General features: G+C 37.2%; 1 protein-coding gene across 3 annotated transcripts in view; it reads left to right on the forward strand.

Moving 5' to 3' along the window:
• Positions 1-524: 524 nt before the first annotated feature.
• The window catches only part of FIGN (fidgetin, microtubule severing factor), a 122,029-nt gene continuing 101,238 nt past the window's right edge, over positions 525-21,315 (forward strand). Inside the window, exons 1-3 of one of the 3 annotated variants that reach the window (XR_003684408.2) lie at positions 525-1,181; positions 1,960-2,129; positions 3,992-7,874. Coding sequence is in view for 1 of the 3 variants with exons in the window: in XM_028510750.2 (XP_028366551.1) it covers positions 2,105-2,129 (25 nt within the window). In the remaining 2 variants the exon portion in view is untranslated. Of the gene's footprint in view, positions 1,182-1,959; positions 2,130-3,991; positions 7,875-21,315 lie in introns of those variants that run through there. The other 2 variants (XM_028510750.2, XM_028510751.2) reach the window with 2 other exon arrangements.

Consider the following 21,315-nt stretch of genomic DNA (forward strand, 5'->3'; position numbering starts at 1 on the left):
GCTGGGAAAGCAGCCTAACAGCTCTGCCTGCGCACTAGCAGCCCGCACCCGGGGCCCCCAGGCGCTGCGTCCCCTGCTCAAGCCGCCTGGGGGAGGTAGGGAGGGGAGCTAGGGAGCGCGAGAAAGGACCGCACACCTAGACACTTATGATTTTATTTATTCACAGGGAGGCGGGGGAAGAGAACGGGGTTTATTCCGATTTCTCTCCCGAAGTTGCCCATTCTTGGCCGATAAAGTCATTTTTTGGCTGGTGCTGGGGGCCCAGGGGAGAGTGTGGGTGAGGTCCCGGCTCTCAGGGGCAGATCTTGTCCTGTGCGCGGAATCCAGAAGGGTGGCTAAGGGTGGACGGGCAGCAGCTGTAGAGAGGGCCAGAAGCGGGCAGGGAGGGGTCCGCGGGCCAGAGAGCCCCGCAACCCTGTCCTGGGCCCTCCAAGGCTGGCTGGGGAGCGCACAGGCCGGCTGGTCACGCGTGGGAAGGAAAGGCCCCTTCCCCGTAAGGCATTACTTCCCTTTCCCCAGGCTGGGCGGCCTGAGAGTGCAGGCGGAGAGAGCTCGGGGTCCCCGCGCTCGTAATCATGACCTCGGGGCCCCCTCCGGCCTGCGTGAGCGCGTTGGCGAGGCTGGGCAGCCTCAGCGGCCAGGGCCGTGTAACATGACCCGAGCGGCCGGCCGGCCACCGCGGCGCGGCCATTGAGCCCTCCCTGCCCATGAATCTCTGGCGCGTCTCTAGCTCGCTCGCCAGCTCGCCTCCTGCTTCCCTTTCTCCCCCTCCAGCTCCGCGGGCTCCGTGCGCCTCTCCCTCGCGGTCCTCCCGCTGCCCGTCTCTCTCCACTGCCCGCCTCTCGCCACTGCCTCCCGTCTTCTCTCCCTCACGGCAGCCTCCGTCTCTTTCTCCCTCTCTCCTTTGAAAACTGATCTTTGGCTCTTAGTGTGAAAGTGATTTGAATTTGGCTCGGTGGCGCTCTGCGCCTGCGCCCAGCCTCTGGCATGCTGGCTCCTTCCAAGCAGCTGTTTTGGGTTTGAAATTCCAACATGGCAGAGGCTGCAGTCCGTCTTCCCTTCAAAAACTTGGAATGATTTCAAATCATAGGCACCTTCACTTAACCCAAGCTTCCATTCATCAGCAAACACATCGGATCGATGCTACGCTAACCTATCGGCTTTTCGCTCCGCGCGTTCAGGTAAGAGGAGCTTCGTAGTTTCCTACCATCTGTTTAAATTTGTTTTTGTTTATGTTTGTTTTATTTTAAAATAATATAAATAAATCCAAGACCTGTAATAAAAAGAGATCTTCAAGTTGTGTCGTAACCATTAAATTTAATTTGCACTCGTTTATATTCTGTACGCCAACCTGCTGTCTAATTTCTCTGTACAAAGTAGCAATGAAACATTATAATGCATATTTTTGCTGCTTAATCATTGAAACAATAGTGTGGGATTAAGAGTTCGCGATGGCAAGAATCTCGTTTTCCGCTATATTGGGCTTACTTATTACTATCTTTTTACTTCAAAAATGAAAAAAAAAATAAGAAAGCGGAGCCATAGGGTGGGGCTAGACTTTCTTCGGGAACTAACTTCTAAGTAAATAAGAAGTGTAAATAAGGATCTTGCACACACAAAAAGTTGAGGTTAAATTACAATCTCGTGGCTGGAGGGACGTGAAAATGTCAGCAGATCGGTTGCAGAAAAATGTAAGCACATCATCTTGGAGGGGGTACAGCGTGGTGGGCGTATTGTTGGCAAGGAACGGGAGAGAAAGATGTATAATTTAATGGTATATACAATCCACTGATCCTATTACCATCCTCCCCGGAGCTCTTGTTAGTTTCAATGGGAGTGAGTGAAATTGACATGGACTTGCATTCCTGGTCCTGTGCTTTTTTTCCTTTCTTTCTTCTCCTGTGATCTGAGATCCCCTTTTTGTTGATGTTGCTTTCCCCCTTAATTATATGCATGTAGGTTAAATGAATACCTGACGAAAGGGCCCACGTTTCAAGGCAGTGACATTTGATAGCTGAGAGGAAAAGTGGCTTTAATGAAAAGCAACCTTTGGAATTCCTGCTTGTGAGAAATCCAATTCAGCTTTTTGTGCTGCCAGCAAGAAATGATCAGTAGCACCAGTGTTTATGGTATGTCAGTTTTGGAATTTACTTCCTTTGCATCTAAATAGGAAAGAGAAATTAAATAGCATGATCAAACCATTGAAAATTCTGCTTGGGAAGCAAATGCTCATGATATATAATTCTTTTTTAAAAAATATGTATATTTTAACCTGTCCAAATGCTTGTTTATTTTTGCTATCACTTGTTTATATACTTCAGCTTATTACTAGATTACTAGAATCCACTTTTATCGGTTTTAGCTGTAATCCCAAAGTTGCATGTTACTAGTAATGCACTATATAATCGCTGAAGTCAAATGGTATGTAAATTAGTTAAACTCAGTGTGGGGTTTTTTGGGGAGGGGGCAGGGTGGAGAGGGGAGAGGGCGGGAGTGTGGGGAAAGACTGCTTACTAATGAAAGTATATATATGTACACACACAGAACTGGGTGAATTTTTTTTCTCAGTCTATTAATGCAATGGGACTGTCGGCTCTCTCAATGATTGCACTTTATGGAGTAATCAGTTCTTCTAAGTGTGTGTGGTATTCTTTTGGGGGGAGAGTGAGTTATGAAGGGATATCTTTTACATGAAAATAAAAATATATTTTGATTACTTAAAGTCCTTAGTACCTTGTAAGGAATAGTGGTAGTTATTTTTTTTTCTTTGCTTGCCATTCACTTGTCTGTCAGCGCTTTTTACTTTTAACCTGTGACAGAATTAAATAATCAGGGACTGAAATTTACTTTGTTTGAAATCGCTCTTTCCTCTTTCTTTTCAAAAAAAAAAAAAAGGTCAGATAAATGGAGTGAGAGGGGGTTTTCAATAGCTCTTGTGACCATGCCGTGTGTATACTTTGTGATATTCAATTAAGACTAAGAGGGAGCAACAACAACAAAAAGATGCTAAAAGTATTTTGCATAACCAAAGGATACCATCCACTTTAAACTGTTTCTTTTTTGTTACATCTACTCTACCACCATGCATTCACCCTGAAAAGAGAGAAAGAAGGAAAGGGAGAATATGAAAGAAACAAATAGCAGTGGGGCAAAGCTGCCAGGGGTCTGTAATGTGGCCGTGGTTACTGCTTTCTCATAACACAAATGTGAATACAAGGAAAGAGACTACAGGAGCCGATCTGCGACATACACTTCTGGGTGGACTCTAGTGACTATCGAGCTAAACACACACCGCTCTTACATGATAGGAAGGATTTGATTGAATTTTGCATTTGGAACTTGTTGACTTTGAAGCGATCAATAAGAAGACTGTTTATTTTAGATGCACATAATTTGCCCTGAGAAATGTTTTAAGGAGGAGAGAGCACAGCTTTTCTTCCCCCGGAGCTGTTGGAGCGAATGGGATTGCCAGATGGGCGATTTCCCTCTGTGATGTTAAAGCTGTAATATATATTCAGAGCAGATTGGGCTGCTGCCTGTGATGAGGAGGATATTACATTTATAAATTTTAAATTGGAGTTCAGACAATGTGCTGAGAGCAGAAATTGGATGGTTTGACTGTTTACCTCATTGATACTTTAAATGTGATTTCTGGGTAGTAGTAATAATAATAATAATTGCAGTAATACATAAAAAATACATTGGTTTAGACAATCAAATAATTCATGACATTTAAGAGCAGATTCGTGTGTGCAAATTGCCCCCCACCCAGGCTCTACATACTATTAAATAATAGTCACATAATTTATTTCCCTGAGTGTTTAAATGCCTGTTGTGCAAATGATGTTCACTCAGAAGCCTTGTTATCATACACTAGAATTCTAGGAGGAAAAGTTTATATATATGTTCTATAAAGTAGGTACTTGTGTATATGTATAAAGTGGCATTAATGGCTCCTATTTTGTAATTCTGTTACTCTGATTATTTTTAGATTGTGTCTCAAATGTGTGGCCTAAAGGAACCAGAGCTACAAACCTAAAAGGCTGGAAAGTGGGCAAGTGCTGACACTCTGGCAGCTCTGCTGTTGCAAATTAAAAGTGTGTTGTGGTCAGGAAATGAAAGCTACAATGTCTCTTTTGAACAAGTCGTTTATCAAGAGAAACATCTATCAGGGACTGCCTTGTCACATTGATCCTCTAAAAGTTAGGTCCGAGGTGGAAGCTGCTTTGATGTTTTTGATCCTAAATTTAATACAACAGAAAAAAAGCAAGGATATTTGGACCAGAATAGATTTTTTAAAAATGTTTCCTGGAACCAAGATCTATTTATTAGTATTGTACTATGTGTGAAGTTTTTTGGACACAACAGTTGAAAGGTTGAAGGGGAAACCCCAGCCTTTATAAATGGCTGGTTGTTAAAATATATATTTATAGTGTATTCAGCTATGGCTGGCTTCTTGGTTCACATGGACATTTTGAAAATAGATTGCATTAAAGGAAAAATTATCTTGAAAATGTGTTTCGGAGCAATTTGCAGAGATCAGAGTTTTCATTCATTCAAATTTTAGAGTTGCCCTCTTCCTTTCTCCCTCCTCTTTTAATGCTTCATTTCTATTTCCTGTCTTCATTCCATGTGTGACATATTAGCTTTTATTTGGAACATAAGCATTTTTTCTGTAAAAACCATCTCCCCAAAATATGCTTGCTCACATCATGTCTATTGTTTATTAATTGTGCCTGTGGATGGTTATCAGTATAAACTACATGGACTCACAAGGCTTTCAGAACTTCAGATTAAAAATATAGGTAGGTAACAGATTAAATATGCTATATATTCTTGAATACTGAGTATGTTGCATGTGTTATTCAAGTGTTAAAAGGTATTATTAAGAAAATGACCAAGTTTAAAAAATGTAGTTTCTTTCTTTCTGTGTGTGTGTGTGTGTGTGTGTGTGTCTGTGAAAGCTGTTAAGAGCAGCCTGCTTCATTTTGGAAGGCAAAAGACATGAGAGGAGTGTTTCTTCTTTGAAACAGAGTTTTTGGATACTTGTCTTATACTATTGGTGGCTGCTTGCTAGTTCATACGGGTCTATCCACATCTAGGCTGATAGACCACAATGAGTGTGGTGGGAGTTTTGGGAAGTGTAATACTTGCTAATTAATCATGTCTGAAATGAAAGAATCATAGCAGGGTAATAAAGTCTCATTGTTGTTTTCCTGGAAGAAGCTAAGACTTCTGTTTGGAAGCTGTGTGTGTGAGTTGACTTGCTTTTCTCTTTTCTTAAAAAGACAGTTTATTAGGGTCTCTTTGGATTTATTTCAGGAACCATCTTTTTTTATTTTTTTGAAAACAGAATAGTTTTCTTTCGCCTCGTTGTACCAAATCAGTAAGACTCTTAAAATTGTCTCTGATATCTTCTGAGTGAAAACATGGAGTGTTTTTCTTTAGTTATACTAAAGACTCCAGCTGCTAAGTTTCTAGTACCATTTTTTCCATAAATAGAAAATCCTTTTTCTTTTCTGTTTTTATTCATGTTACGCAGGAATTTTGAAAATCTTTTTGTAGGCAAGGTACTTATGACAGACATACAGGAGAGCAGAAATTTCATTAATTACTTTTCGATAGCAGAAGAGTGTGGCCAGAGGGGAGAAAAAAGTAGGATTTCCAAGAATCTGTAGAGAAAATCTTTAGAAAACTTGAGATTTCTAAGAGAGTTTAAAATATTAACTGCCTGAGAAGATAAATTAATTATATCATCATAGGTAAAATCTTTCTTTTTCGATTGAATTTTGGACTGTTACCTTTTAGAATTTAAGATTTTATTGTCTTTTTAATTTAATCTTTATTGTATGTTTTACATTTAGTCCCCTTCTACCCCTGCCCCCCAGCTATCACCACACTGTTGTTCATGTCCACAAGTCCTTTTTTGCTCAATCCCTCCACCTCCTCACCACCCCCCCAGCTGTCATCCTACTCTCCATCTATGAGACATTCCAAAAGTTTATAGTGTCTGCAACATTTTTCAAAATTTTACCTTCAGGTGAAGATGGCTATGCTAATGATTCCCTATTTTTGTCTGTTTAGATGCCTTGAATGATTGCCTCATTAAGTAATCAGTTTCATTGGTCCCAAATCAGCAGAATTGCTATGTGTATTTGGAACAATCGCAGCCTCTCGTGTTTTGTACTTTCTAGTTTGTTCCTAGAACCTGGTTTAATGGAAATGTTTGCTGCTTTGCCATTGATCAATATGTTTCTAACTACAGATGTCACATACTACTTTTATAAAGTACCACATTTATTGTTGTAGAGCTAATAAATTTAATTACCAGGAATTTAAATTGATTTATGAATTTTTGATTGGGAAAAATTGTTCTGCAGACATTTGTGTGAAATATTGACGAATGCTACTGATCAATAAGACTTGATTAATCAGCATATATGCTTTTATATCTGGAGTCATTGATAAACCACAATAAATGGCACAGTAAACAATGCACAATTTGTTTTTAATGAAAAAATTAATATAATTGTCACTTTCTTTTGGGATATACAAAAGCTAGTTTTTATTAAAAACAATTAAACTTAGAAGATATTTTTAGGAACTATCTGGAAGACTGCAGATCTAAAAATTATTCCACCTTTGAATTATCTCTTATCTCTCCCTCCCTATCCACACCCGTGGATTCTATCTAAAGTTTTGTCTGTTAAAAATGAAAGACTTTTTTTTCCAAGACTGAAAACAAATTCCTGTTTATCAAGCATTTTTCATGGTTGGATTTTATCATTTTATTACTTTTTTTCCTAAACTTGCCTCTTTATTATTAACTTTTCTTTTAGCTTTTGGTAGAAATTGCAAGCATAGGTGCTCTGGCATGATTGTTGATTAGTGATTCTTTTGATGTTTTTGATGGTATTATTTAAATGGCAATTGTACTTGAGGGATGCTTGCTACAAGAAATGCATATAGTGGAAATAAGGGATAGGCAAGGATAGGGTAAGAGTAAATTGCACCGATGAGTTTGAAACAAATCAAGAGCAGGTGGATATGCTGTTTCCTTAGGGCAGCACCACAGATGCCTGCTCAGGAAGCTCTGCCTCAGCACAGCACATGCATACGGTACCTGTTGAGGATGGTTGTAGCTGAGAGACTGAGGCAGCACAAAAAGATAGGTGATCAGAAACCCTTGAAACATGAGATCTCATATGGCCCTTTCTGTTAATAATATTTACATATTTCATGCAACAAATCTGCTTGTTGTCTTGTTACTTGAATATTGACACTTCGCTTAACATTGCATATGGTAGGCTGTCATTTCAGGGTATATTAGAAACAGTAAATTCAAAAGAGAATTTTAATCAGACATATTTATGTTAAATATAAATATAATAGATGTGTTTATTTATATTTGAGCTCCCGTGATTTTCACAAAGCATAAATAGTATCGCCGCCTCCAATCATTTTTAAAACTGATATATTTTGAGAGTAGAATGATGATTTATTATATGAAAGCCCAAAGTTAAACTTTTTTAAACACTGCAACCCACCTTAAGTGTGTATGTTTTTATATTAGGAAATCTTTTTTAGAAAGTATTTTTAAAATAATCTTGGAAAATTTCAGCTTATTAGGATTTTGTTCCTGTTTTTATATCATGGGTAGCTTTTGTTAAAAGTTATTAGTGATATATAACTTAAAAAGAAAATTTTTTTACTACACAATACATCGTGTATAGTACATATACAATGTTTTCTTTTCCCCAGTATCTTAATGTAGAAAGTAGTTTTATTCAGATCCTTTGTATATAGTTATTCTATTCCACTTGTGGATATATTTCTGACAAGAGAACAGAAACTGAATTTTACTTCACCCACCAGAAGAAAAACATCATATTTTCCCCAATTGAACTAATGTGTGGGTTACGTCAATTGGATGCTTTTTAAAAAAAAAGCAACTAAAAATTGATTAAATGCCATATACATATGAGAGTCAACTCATCTAAGAATGAGTGAGCTCTACTTGCATGCTTTGTTTTGTAAGGAAATATTATTTGTGGAAACAATAATATTCCAAATAAAATTTTAAAAGTAGTATAATGTAAGGTCATTGATTCCTAGATGTTGCTGTGAACTTTTTGCTGTTCTTTTTTTTACCGTCAACACATATTGTCACTTTCACCTAGAACTGGCTGTGTAATTCTGGTGCTCGATGCAAAATTAAAATGTGGGGCACCTTGTTCAAAAAGTAGTAAGAATTTGAGACAGCATCGGTGGAGCATGAAAACAAGTGCAAGGGCCCTTCTGTAAGGGGGGACCCTGTGGGCCTACAGAGGACTCAGGGCAGCGAAGCTAGCCCTGCCTTCACGACCCACAAACTTCTATCCAGGGCCTGCTTCATGGGAGTCACCGGGTTTCCTACTTAGCGGCAGACTGTTCTGCAGTGATTCCATGTGCTTCTGCCTAAAGAGACGCTAAAAGCTGTTGAGTAAGAGAGTTGATGGGAAAATGGACCTTTAGGTATTTTCTGCTTTTTATATACATGAAATGATGACTTAAACATTATCTCATGTTGCCTTTTTTTTGGCACGGGCTCCCATATATCACACGAATTTTGCAAATATTCTTCAAAGAAACTCTGTATCTTGTCATTGTCTGCACACAGGTATCACTTATGTATGTATTCCTCAGGCTCAGGATAATTGGGAAGGGGTGGAGCATTTTAGTAAGATTTGTGAGAAGATAAGAACCCAAGAGTTTCTCAGTTGGCATGCACCAACACTGCCATGCCTGTTTTCAAGCACAAGTAAAACAAGTATTTTTTAATGTGGAATCCTAAATTATGTAAAAACAGAAAATCTCGACTACTAAAAAAGAAAACACTACTCTGAGTGTTAGTACGGGGAAAGGGGCAAACACAAAAATCAGTGTCTTGTTGTAACAGTAGCAACAGTGTAGTTGTACAAATGTGGTGACAGATGTGGTACAGGTGAAAAGTAACTCTTCGAATATAAATATAATATAACTGCAGTATGTTATATTCGAATTGTGAACTTGGTTTCTGAACTTGGATGGGAATAGCCCCGGACCCCCTGAGCCATGTAGTCATTCTCTGTGACTTCTTTCCCCTTTGCTGTGAACGTTTTGTGTTGACGGATGGACAAAACGATTATGTTGTTGCTTCCCAAGATACTTCTCAATGAGATCAAACTTCATATTGAGATACCTAAAACTAAGTTTTGAAGTCAAACACCTTTTTCAAATCAAAACTGAGATACGATGGAATGTCCAGCAAGTAATGGATCTGAGTGCACTTGAAGTTGCACCATTTATTTTCAAAAGATATTTCTCACATCAGATGACTCTGCCAGGAAGAGAAATATCAAAGACCTCAGAAAAGCAACTATCCATTTATGTAATCCAAGACTGGGGTGAGGATGGGGGGCTTTAAAGATATTTCTGAAGAAGAAAAAAATGGAACTTATTTTGAATGACTTGTTAGACTTCATGAAGAAAAATACTATATATGAGACCTCCTAAGAAGAAAAAATTCTTTGCCCTTTGTAAGAACAAGGCATTGCACTCTCAGGCAATATGTACCTTAATGAAAGAAAGCTTGGAAATAAATATTACACCAGCAACCATTTAATTATAAGTTCACCCCACTGTTTGGGAACCATTTGCATTAAAGACACTGTAAACTTGAAATATTTTAATAGTTAGCCACAATACAATTTTTAAGTGAATCTTCTTTTTTTAAAAAATATTGATTTTTAGAGAACGAGAGAAACATCAATTTGTTGTTCCACTTATTTATGGATTGATTGGTTGATTCTCAGATATGCCTGGACCGGGCATTGAACCCGTAACCTTGGCATATCAGGACAATGTAATAAGAAACTGAGTACCCAGCCAGGGCCACGATACACAGTTTTTAATGGTTTAATTTTATATAACCTATCTACAAATTCTTTAATATAATTTAAATTGGGATCCTTCTACTTCCACCTTCTATGCTTTAGTATGTTGTATTTTCATGGTAAGTGTTCGGCTTTAAAAAAGGATTAAACCTGTAATCTGGGCAAATATGTGACAATATAGTGCACTGGTGTGCCCAAAATAGCTATTTTGTTTCTTTCCTATTCACTTCTTCTCCCTTTCCATTTCAAATTGAAGTTAAGAATATGAACTCTTTCTCTTACATCATATACTGGAATGATGCTACATTATAAACCTTGAATTAGGTGTGATTCACTGATTTTAATCTTACAAGATAATTATTCTAAGTAAAAGGTTCCCTTTGAGATAGAAGACATTTACCACCCCCATTCTAGATCAAAAACAACTAAATAAACAGTATTATTATTCTTTTAAGCTTAATAAGTCAATACTTTTGAACTTAAGTATATAGATAAAGAAATGATATGGGTAGGGCATTCTTACTGTTTGCAAACTTTTACATGCTTTTGATAAATTTTACTGCTAGGAATTACATGGATCTAAAGGAATCTTTAAAATAAAAATTACATCGTTGATGAACTACATGGAATAAGCTTGTGTGTATGCGCACAGATACATTTCTTGGTGAAGGTATGGATGTCAGGAATGCTTTTGGTATTTTCTTTATGAGTAATTAGGTTAAAGGGGCTAGTTAGAAAATGTATCCTTTCCTGGAAAATGAAAAATTACATTCAAGCAGAAGTAAAAGAGTAGAACATTTTAATGAACTTAAGTACTTAAAAAGATATTTTATGAGTCATTTTTAAAGAATAATACCCAATATGTAACTTGTTAAGAATAATAGCCATTTTTTTACTTTTTAAAGCACATCTGTATTAAAACTGACTTTCTGTTCATGAGTCACAAATCTGGAGTCAATTTTAGGCCCAATTTACAAAAGATGTGGGTCTAATCCTCCCCACCCACCCCCATCCTCTGTGGTATCCTAGCCAGTTGTGTTGGTGCAAAGTTCTCCTTTAAAGAGATATTTTCATTTGCATTATTCAGAAGATTAAGCAACATTTTTAAGTGGAATACTGATATGAACCAAATATAGCCACAGGGTCCCCAAATGGGGACCCAGTATCCTTGTCTGACCAACTAGAAGGATAAAAAATACCACCAGCTTTGGAATTTTATATCTCTACGTGAACAATGCTTGTTCCTTCTCTGGGATGATTTTAATGTACTAAGAATGTACATTTAAGTGATGTGTTTCATAATTGGAAAAATATGCTTTATATAATTTTAGGAGTAGTAATCAACTAGTCATCAGTATGAATTTACTTATCAATGTTAAAATAGTATAGCACTAAAGAATCTTATTCAGAAATAGATGCCTAGACTGAGCTAGTATCTTTCTAGAAAGAAAAATTCAGTATATATGCACAATTCCTTTGGGGATGTTTGTTTAAACGGGTATGAAATCTCTACCAATAACATTTAAGCAGTCAAAGTATCAGGAAAAAATATAGCATTGAAAGTTCTTTATCGTGCTTTGTTCTTTTAATAAGCTCCTCAATAAATGCATATGAGGCATTAATGCTTGTTTTATTTTTATTTTTGTTTTAGCCCCAAAGTAAAAAGATCCTAAGTGGAAACTATTTTGTACTGTTTGTTTTAAGAAATAACCAGTGAAAATAGTACAACATGTGGTATAGATTTGTTTATAATGATGGGCAAAAATCCCCAGTTTTACCCCAATATAATTCTATTTCCTTGAAATCTACCCTACTGTACTGGAATGCCACTATTACTAAAGGTATCATCTGGGAGTTGTTGCTGATATGTAATTTAATGTACATGTGTATCTAAAACACATATATTTTTATATTTATCAGTCATTTCTACCAGTCGAGTGTGCATTTGTCTATGTTCTTCATGCCAGGGGGACAAAGGTTTTCTTCCTATTTTGCTATTTGCAAGCTCATCAAGAACCTTGCTGCCTTATCTATCCTCCCACTGCTGGGATCCAGTCTCACCCATACCTGTGTACTGTTTTGGGGGGTTGAATTTTTGTTTTTTAGTATTTACCTGTAGGACTGCTTATTACTTCATCATCTGGAAAATCAAATTTCACTGGAGCCACTGGAATATGATATTTTGATTAGAAGGAGATAGTTTGCATTAATTAAGAGGGTGTTGAGTTGTGTGGTGGGAGGAAAGTATAGCAACAGTTATTGGCATGGGCAGAAGGTGAAAGCCAGTTTGTGGGAATGGGGAAATAGCTAAAGGAAAAAGAAATTAGGGAAGTTGATGAGGAAAGCTAAGGGTAAGGACTGTTTGCCTGTGACGTTGCTAAAAATGATATTGACAATTTAAGAATATATGCACTCCTATATTCGTTTGTAGCATTACTTAAAATAATCAAGATTTGGAAGCAGCCCAAGTGAGTATATTACAAAGATAATAAACAAAACTGGGGTACATTTACACAATGGAATACTACTTGACCATAAAAAGAAGGAAATTTTAGCCTTTGTGACAGCATGGGTGAGCCTGGAGAACATTATGCTGAGTGAAATAAGTTAGTGAGAGAAAGCAAGTGCCACATGATTTCATGCATATGTGGAATCTCATGAACAAAATGAACAAGCAAAGTAGAGACAGACTCACAGATAAAGAGCAGGCTGAAAGCTGTTGAGGGGGGTTGGGAGCCGGGAGGCAGTGTGCAGAGATTGAGCACCAAAAAAAAGAGAAAAATCTCAGGGACACAGGCTGCAGTGTGGTGACTGGCTGGGGGGTAGGGGGAGTAGAGTGGAGGAGGGTGTGGGGGGATGAAGGATAATGGAAGGGGCCTGACACAATGCAGTGTACAGAGGATGTGCTGTGGAACTGTGCACCCGAAACCTGTATAATTTTGTTAACCAGTGTCACCCCAGTAAGTTTGACAAAGGGGGAAAATAAATACATCTGAATAAAATTATATGAGAAACCTGATCATTTATTAGGGATTAGTGACTAATACATATTAAATAGCACATAGCACTATAATGTAAACAAAATATATTCTCAATTTTTTAAGTGGTACATTTTACATCAAATCTTGAATATATGGAATTTGCGATGATACCAGTTAAACCAATTATTCACCCTTCTTCCACTCACAATTTGAAAAAGTATAAAAATATACATGTCTTTAAAGATGATTCATATTTCTCAGACTCTTTTTCTTCCTTGGCATACTCAATTTGGTTAGGCCACAAATGAAGTTGCAGAAGAACATCCTTTGAGGGTTGAGGTATACCATTTTTAAGGTTTCTTTTGGAAAATTATAAGGAGTTCAAGTCATTAAAGTAGATAGATGTATGATTTGATCTGAGCAAAGGTAAACTTTATGTATCTGCTCTGTAAATGCTAGCTTGTGTCTAAACAACCAAACAACACATCTTGTCTAGTCCTGTCTCAGACCAGTAAATGGCAGTTTGGGAGATGAACAGCTTCTCTCAAGCTCCCGCAGTGATTCTGATGCATGTTGAGATTAAGAACCACTTCTCTGAACTAAAAATTTATTCTTGAAATCTTAAACATTTTGGCTGTTTTAAAAAATTCATTCTTCCTGGTTTGAGATCATAAAAAGTAGAGATATCTGTTCAGAATTGAATGTACGAATGACATAGAATAGAGATAGTTCATTATTTGGCTAAAATTCAACCACAGGTTTTGAAGTATCTTGAGAGCATTGCCACCATGCTGGAGGAGTAACTCAGGAAGCTGACAGTGGTGATGGAAGTGTCGGTAGAAGTCAACAGTCTGTCATGTTTGTGACTTTGGTAAGTCACTCAACCTCTCTGAGCTTCAGTTTACGTTTTTATACAAGGCAAGTCAATCATGTGAATATTAAGATTTTTTCCAGTTTTATATAATTCTCAACTGCTTGGCCATGGACTAGTGAGCTTGAGTAACCTGGAACCTTGCTAGTGACCAGGGGCTGATGGAAAACATCTTTTGTGTCTGCTTAAGAAATTCCAGAATTTGTCTTGGTAACAACAAAGGAAGTTCAAGGACAATTTGTCGCTTTGTTAAGCCCTTCAGAGGGATGGTAACCATTGATTAAATATGCTTACTAATTGGTTCTAAGCAATGTGTCAGCAATTCTTATGTCTTGAGAGTTGTAGGGTATTACTCAAGCCAGTGCATTTTCCCGGTAAGTGATATAAATTGACCAACAAGCACATCAACTTAAGCGATAGTGGAGTTAGGAACTTCAAATCCCTGTCTGTCTATCTATATCTGTATCTATATCTATCATCTGTCTTTATTTATATCTATCTATATAGATTAGTATGAAAGTTGGATCTTTGTCAAACCAGAAGCAATCCATGTTATCCATTGTATCCATCACTCGTCTTTGTCCATCTTCTTCTTACACCCTGGAATGCCCTTCTCCACCTGTGGAAACACTCCCATACTTTGATAGCTGCCTCAAATGTTGCATCATCTATGTAAACTTTCCTGAGCACCCCCAATCGGGATCCACTTCTTGATATTACCTAGGCACATAAAAAATCTCCTTTCAATACTTTGCCATAATTTTTCTCCTACTATAGATTGCTGGGTATTTGCATCTCTCATGTATGAAATTATAAACTCTCCGAGAGCATATCACACTGAATTCACTTTTTTAAATTTTTAGTCTCTTTTCTTATACAGTGCAAGACCCGTAATAGGTGTTCAGTAAATGTTTGGTGAGTTGAATTAATAAAAATGTAGGAGACTTTCACTTGGTTAATATTTTTTATTAATCTTAGTTTTAAAAAGTAGGAAGATGCTTTTTAAAGTATTTAAGGAACAATTATATTAAAATTGCATGTTTCATTTAAAAATGAAATTTCTGGCCCTGGCTGGCTCAGTGGATTGAGCGCGGGCTGCTAACCAAAGCATGGCAGGTTCGATTCCCAGTCAGGGCACATGCCTGGGTTGAAGGCCATGGCCCCCAGCAACTGCACATTGATGTCTCTTTCTCTCTCTCTCTCTCTCTCTCTTTCTTTCTCCCTCCCTTCCCTCTCTAAAAATAAATAAATAAAATCTTTAAAAATTAAAATAAAAATGAAATTTCTATATTCTTTATGTAGTTTAATTATCAAAAGACTTTTTAACCTTGAAAAATAGTTTTATGATTACGTACCTGAAAAAAAGAGTTTATAGTTACTTATTCTATTTTTTATGTCTTTGGGTAGGAGAATATTTAAACTATTTTATAAAGACAGAATGTTATAATGATATCTTTAAAAAATAAAAAAACCAGAAATCTATAGTCTATTTTGATTATAGGCAGTAACAAATGGCTTGAAATCAGTAAGCTCTCCATATTTAAATTTCTTCCTTTTTGTGCTTTCTGCCAGAAACGTTTGAAGGTTTAGAATCATAAAGTACTGGATGAGAAGTCGAAATCAACTTCTTACCAATATAGGGCTGATTGACATTGGTTATTTAGGTTTCGGTTGAACATGGGAAATTGGTGCCTCATAAGTCACGCCTTTCTATTTTGTTCTTTCTCCAATAAGTAGGTAGTGTGCAAATATGTGCTGGGCAGTACTCAAAACAGATCTCCCTGGCAACATGATGGTGCTTATAGTTATAAGATGTGAGATGCAAACTAGCTGATCTGCAGTCAATACGATAACTTTTGTTTACTTTGTAGTTTGGGACCATTTTTGGTTACATTTTAGCTGGCATATTTTTGTTCTATATTTAGTGTATGACACTATTAATTTATTTTGTACTAAATACTGGGCAGTAAACAATTTAGTTAGGGTTACACCCAATGACCCTGTCTTCTAATGGTTCAATTGCATTACCAGTTTGGTTTGTGTGCTTGTGGAAGGGTCAGTTTCTTTTTCAGACCTGTCACGAATGGTACAACAAATAGCATTACAAAATTTTCCAAGGGAAATTCAATTTGACCAAATGTTGAAATTGTAATGAGTTAGTCAACAGTGTTTTACAAGATTTCTATGTTATATTTGTGTATTTGAACATAACAATAGATGTACCGGAGAACAGTACTTGTTCATAAGGCTGCATGAGAGAACTCAAAAAAAGAAGAAAAAAGCTTTGTTGTAATTCCTTTAAAAACACAAACTGATAACCGTTACTGAAAACTCAGTGTTCTTCCAGTTTGGGCTATTCAGATTTGAAAACTTCTAGATACTATCTTATCATTTCATTTTGAAATCTAAGTTGATCTTCCATTACATAGAAGAAAATACCTACAGTGCTGACTGTTGAACCTGGACTATTACCAAGACATGCCATTAAAGAAGCTACAGTGGACAAATGTTGCTTAGTTAATTACACACAAACATGATATCTTAACCAAAGAGTTTCAGTAGTAAAGAAGGATAGTACATTGTAGGTACAATAATAAAGGTTGTGAAACTTTATGTTAAAAGTAACAAAAGGATTTTTACAGTTTGACTACAACAATCTATTTAGTTCCTTTGTTAAATCTACTCTTTTGGTGGTTTCCTGGAAACCATTAATAAATTTCAAGCAAGTTAGACTTGCTTAAACATAAATTAAAATCCACGAAGTTAAAAGTAATGACTGTGAATTGTGAAACCTTATTATGGTGACTTGCCAACAACCAAACTAAAGCAAGGAAAGATTTAAAAGATGTGGGCTTAAAATTCTACCTGGTTCACCATGAGACAGTTTTGGGGTTTTAAACTCAGTTGAAGGTCTGTATACAGATTATTCACACCTAAAATGTCAGCCATTTTTCCCCCAGTCCTCTCGGAGAGGAAGAGGAGTGATTGCCTAGAGAGAATAGCAGTGTAACTTGGTGGCTACACAGTAGGAGCCCTGGTTAAAAGCCATTGGTCAAAGGTTTGTTTTCTTGCCCCCTCTTTTATTTTCTTACCCTCATAAGCATAGTTGACAGCTTTTAGTGATTGAATTTCTCATTAGGTCTAGATGTGGCAGTTCGTAAAGAATAGGATGTTTATTTGTCCTCTTGGCTTAAAATCTGAAATGCAACTTAAAATTATTTCAAGGGAATACAGCTGTGTGTGTGCACTTGTGTGTGTTCAGTAGAGCAACCCGTGAAACAGGTGACAGTGTGGACAGTGTTTTCCTTGGGAATGGACCCGTGGCAGCTCTAATCAGACGCCATCAAAATGAGCTAATTTAAATCTCGCTCCAGATTCTTAACTAAGTGGCCCAGGAGGTGGGCCAGGAGCTGGAACTTACTTGTTCCTTAGAGATAGGTTTGGCATAGTCTTTAGTTTGAGATCAGTAAACCTCGCTTATAGGAAGTTAGTTAAAACTAAAATTAAAAATGGATATTATGGTATTATTCACTCTACAACAGCTTGAATATATTTGTCTTATGTGTATGAAGGGAAATTTTTAATGGATTCTTTGGATTAGAATAAAAAAGTAATTGCAAATAAGCCCTTGAAAATTTGCTTTTCTGATAAGGTAGTTTTCTTGGAGTGACCGCCATGCCTCCTTTTAGCACTCAGTCTTTGTCCCAGGCGGAGTTCAGTCATGCACACGTCCTGAGAGAGTGGAGCATCTTTCACAACATTTTGTACACATGAAATCAGATACTAGTTTTTATTGCAGAACCAAGCTTACAAATGTTTCTCTTTAAAGACATTTTTAATAGAAACAGTAAGGTATAAATCATTTAAGCAATTACCTGGACATTGTGGAAATGGGGCTCAGCTTGTTCTGGAGCCCCAGATGTTTCCAGATTCCAGTAATAACCCGGTCCAGATATTTACAGCTCAATTTTCTGTGCATGTGTACTTGTCCTCAAATGGCTCCTATTTCCCATTTTCTGTTGGACAACTGGGCCACTTAGAGGTAAAGAAAGTGATTTCAGCTTGGGTGATGACAAACATTAATGGTTATAATAAGTTGCTCCTAGAAACTTTGATCACTTAAAATATATATATATATAGTGGCTAAACCCGAGAGGATTTTATACTAAGAAATAAAATAAATTATTCAAATGGCATTTTCCTTTATGGATGGGGATGGGGAGAACAACTTCCCTCATCCCTCAAAATTATATTTAGAGATAAAAGTGATTTTTAAATGTATCTTCTGGCACTGGTTTGGGTTATCATGCAGGCTGCTAGTTTTCTTCGCCTCACTACTCTGGTTTTTCTCGTTCTTACTAGAAACTAAACAAATGGAAAATAATGATTGGTAACCATCTGCTGTGCAGAAATTTCACATATAGCAGTTAACTCTATTTTATAAAACAAGACCAAATGAGTGAATTATACTGTTGCCAGTAAATAGCAACATGCAGTAGAGCTGCCTTTGGACAAGGCAGGAGCATAGGGAGCCAGCATTTCATTATGGGAAGTCAGTTTGCTGGGATGTGGGGCTGAATGTGCCCAGGCATTTTGGGGTGTGATAGCACACATGTGTTCATGTGTCTGTCCTGCATGTGTGAAGAGAATGGCTGTGTCCTCTCTACCTGCTCCTGTGACTCTATTCTTGCCCCCACAATTCCAGTCTAGTGAATCAGAGTAATGCAGATTCAAATAAACCAATCACATCATCTCACATCCATTTATTTGCTTAAAAACAAAGTCAAAATCCATAGTCACGCAGAATGAAGATTTGTAAAAGTACGTAAGCTTCAGATCAGAATCATGACTTCCTAAGTGTTACGTATTATAATGACCGGTCGCTAGCCATTGCTGTGCTAAGTCATTCTCTTACAGTATCCTCTGCCTAAAGTACACCTTAACTGGAAATCAGATTGAGTATATGTCTAAAAGATATTGACAGGCAATGATTATTCATAGAGTTGCTATTGAAGTATGGATGCTGTATTGAGGGAAGACATAATGGAATAGACAGAAGTAAGTGGTTACAAAAGAATTTATTCAAACAGACCAGGTAAGGACTGATTTTATAGTTGTCCATATAATCAATCAATCAATCAATCAATCTCTTTTTCTCTCTTCCATCTGTTTACTATATCAATATACTTAGACACTTAAAACATACATATTCTAACTTTCACTTATTTGATACTGGGATTTTTCCGGACAGCATGAGAAGTTGTTTAAAATGGGCAGTATATTGAGTTCAAAGGACCCATACAGTTCATAAATTCTCTGGTGTCTACTGGATTTTTCATCAGGGAGACTTCCAATAAAAATGATCTATTTTAGAAATAATATTGTTTAGTAGGTTGAAATGTGGTGTAATAAAATTAGACCTTCAGTCTTCTAAAGTTACTACTTAGATGGCACCCTTGGGATGGTAAAATGGCTGTATAAGCAGATGAATCAGACAGTTCCACTGATGGGTACATTTGTCAGTCTCTGTAACAGATATAATATATTCTTATATCTCTAATCCTGACACTGTTACATCCAAATGAAATCAACATGAGGTTGTCATCTTTAAGCAAATATGTTAAGTGTTGTCTTTTGTGCTTTAGATTTGAAAGAAAGGGGCCCAAGGGAGGCAGCATCATGCAAATGGAACAAATCCCATTTCTTCTGAGCTGTGCTGTTTTTCCCCTCCATGGCAGCTGGCTGTGTTATCTTTGTGTGTTTCTCTGAGTGCTGACAATTCTTTCAGTGATCTAAGTTAGGGCACATTAGAAAGTGGAAGCAGCTGTCTGTCGCTATACTGAGAGACGTGTTTGCTCTACTGCAAAGATGAAGGACCATGAATCCTTGACACACTCCCCCCTCCCCCCGTACTTTCCAACATGATCAACATTCAGACGCACAGATTGTCTGCTTGGACAGTTTTTTGTTCTGACTGACAGCATCTGGCATAGACAAATTTAAAAATACATAGCATGCCATGCTTGGAATTGGAACATCCCTTCTTTATTAATCTTCTCATTTAAACCATTCATTTACATTTCAAGAAAGGTTACAGCTTGATATGGTTGAAACGTTGATTTTTAAATGAATAACCTTCTAATGAAATGTCTTGAATGAGTACCAAGCAGCTACTGTTCATTAAAAATTACACCCGATTAACACGGCCTTGAAAGCCTGAGAGGAAAAGGATTTCTTATTGTTTTAATCCACAGTGCAATCCAGTGTTTACCTTTCTGCCACAAAGCGAATAGAAATGATGCCTGTACTGGCAACACTCCTGATACTGAACACAACTATGATATCACCCTTAAGCCGGCAAAACACTTGGCCTTATTTAATCAGCTTTCTTTCCCTTAGAATACCCCCAGAGGTGTTAAAAAAATTAAACATCACCAAAATATGCCTCTGTCAAATCCTCCCTTTCTCCATGTCCCACCCCTCCCCCACCCCAAAATACTGTGTCTCTATGTCCAAAGAGGAGGGGGGGAAGAGCTGATACATGTTTCAGATGGAAAAGTGGTAGAAAACGCTTTTAGATTAAACATTCCCTCTGACCCTAGGATGGTGGATATACATTTATTTGTCCGCATTACTTTAGTAATAAAACATAACAGTGCAAAAATTGCTCTCTTTCTCTGCCTCACGTCACCCCGCACACACTCACATTTCTTATCCATTTTTGATTCCATAGCCAACCTTAGCAACATGCTTGTCTAGCATTTATGTAAAAATAATATGAAAATGGGCCATATCAGTCTGTCTGTGGACTTTGAGTCCAGAGGTCGGGGTGGGATGGGGGAAGGAGAATCCTCCTTTTAGCATGCATTTTAGACTTTTCATACCACTGCAGATTTCAGCTGTAACCACTCAACTGCAAGCATGGCTACAACAGTTCCAAGGGGTGTGCAGGGAGTTGTTGCAGAATTGTAATATTTTTAAAAAGCACTGTTCAAGTGCTAGGTAGTAAATATGTAAAGCAAGCTTGCTGGTTAACTTGGAAAAATTGGCTTCAGAGAGAAGTTCAATTAACAGTTGTAGGCAGAAGAGGTGATGCCTTTCTTCAGCACGTGCAAGAGGTCATTTGCTTTAGGATAAATTTTGACGAATTTCACAGAGAAATAGATGCCGAAATAAAAATGAAAACAGATTACAGCTTCATATCAAAGACACTTTCACATTCTTGAATATGAAAGGAGAAAATGACATATTTTTATTCCAGGGATTATGTATTTTAAATTTTGCTGATTTGTATGTTGTGAACTTATTTCATTTAAACTGTTCTTTTAAGCAAAATAAACCCTGAAAATTAACGTTGTCCTTGAATCTGAAATTAGTTTATCCCTTTACCTCTCGACCCAGATTTAGGTTCTGGAAATTTAGGGTAGACACTGGTGGTTGTTTTCATTTCATTTCTTTCTTTTTCTTTTTTAAGAAGCTAATGGCAGGGAATCAAATCCAAATAGACCTAGTTCCAGCATTTTGATTGCCAGTAAATGTTTTATAATCA

This window comes from Phyllostomus discolor, chromosome 4, assembly GCF_004126475.2.
Source record: "Phyllostomus discolor isolate MPI-MPIP mPhyDis1 chromosome 4, mPhyDis1.pri.v3, whole genome shotgun sequence".
Lineage (NCBI taxonomy): Eukaryota > Metazoa > Chordata > Mammalia > Chiroptera > Phyllostomidae > Phyllostomus > Phyllostomus discolor.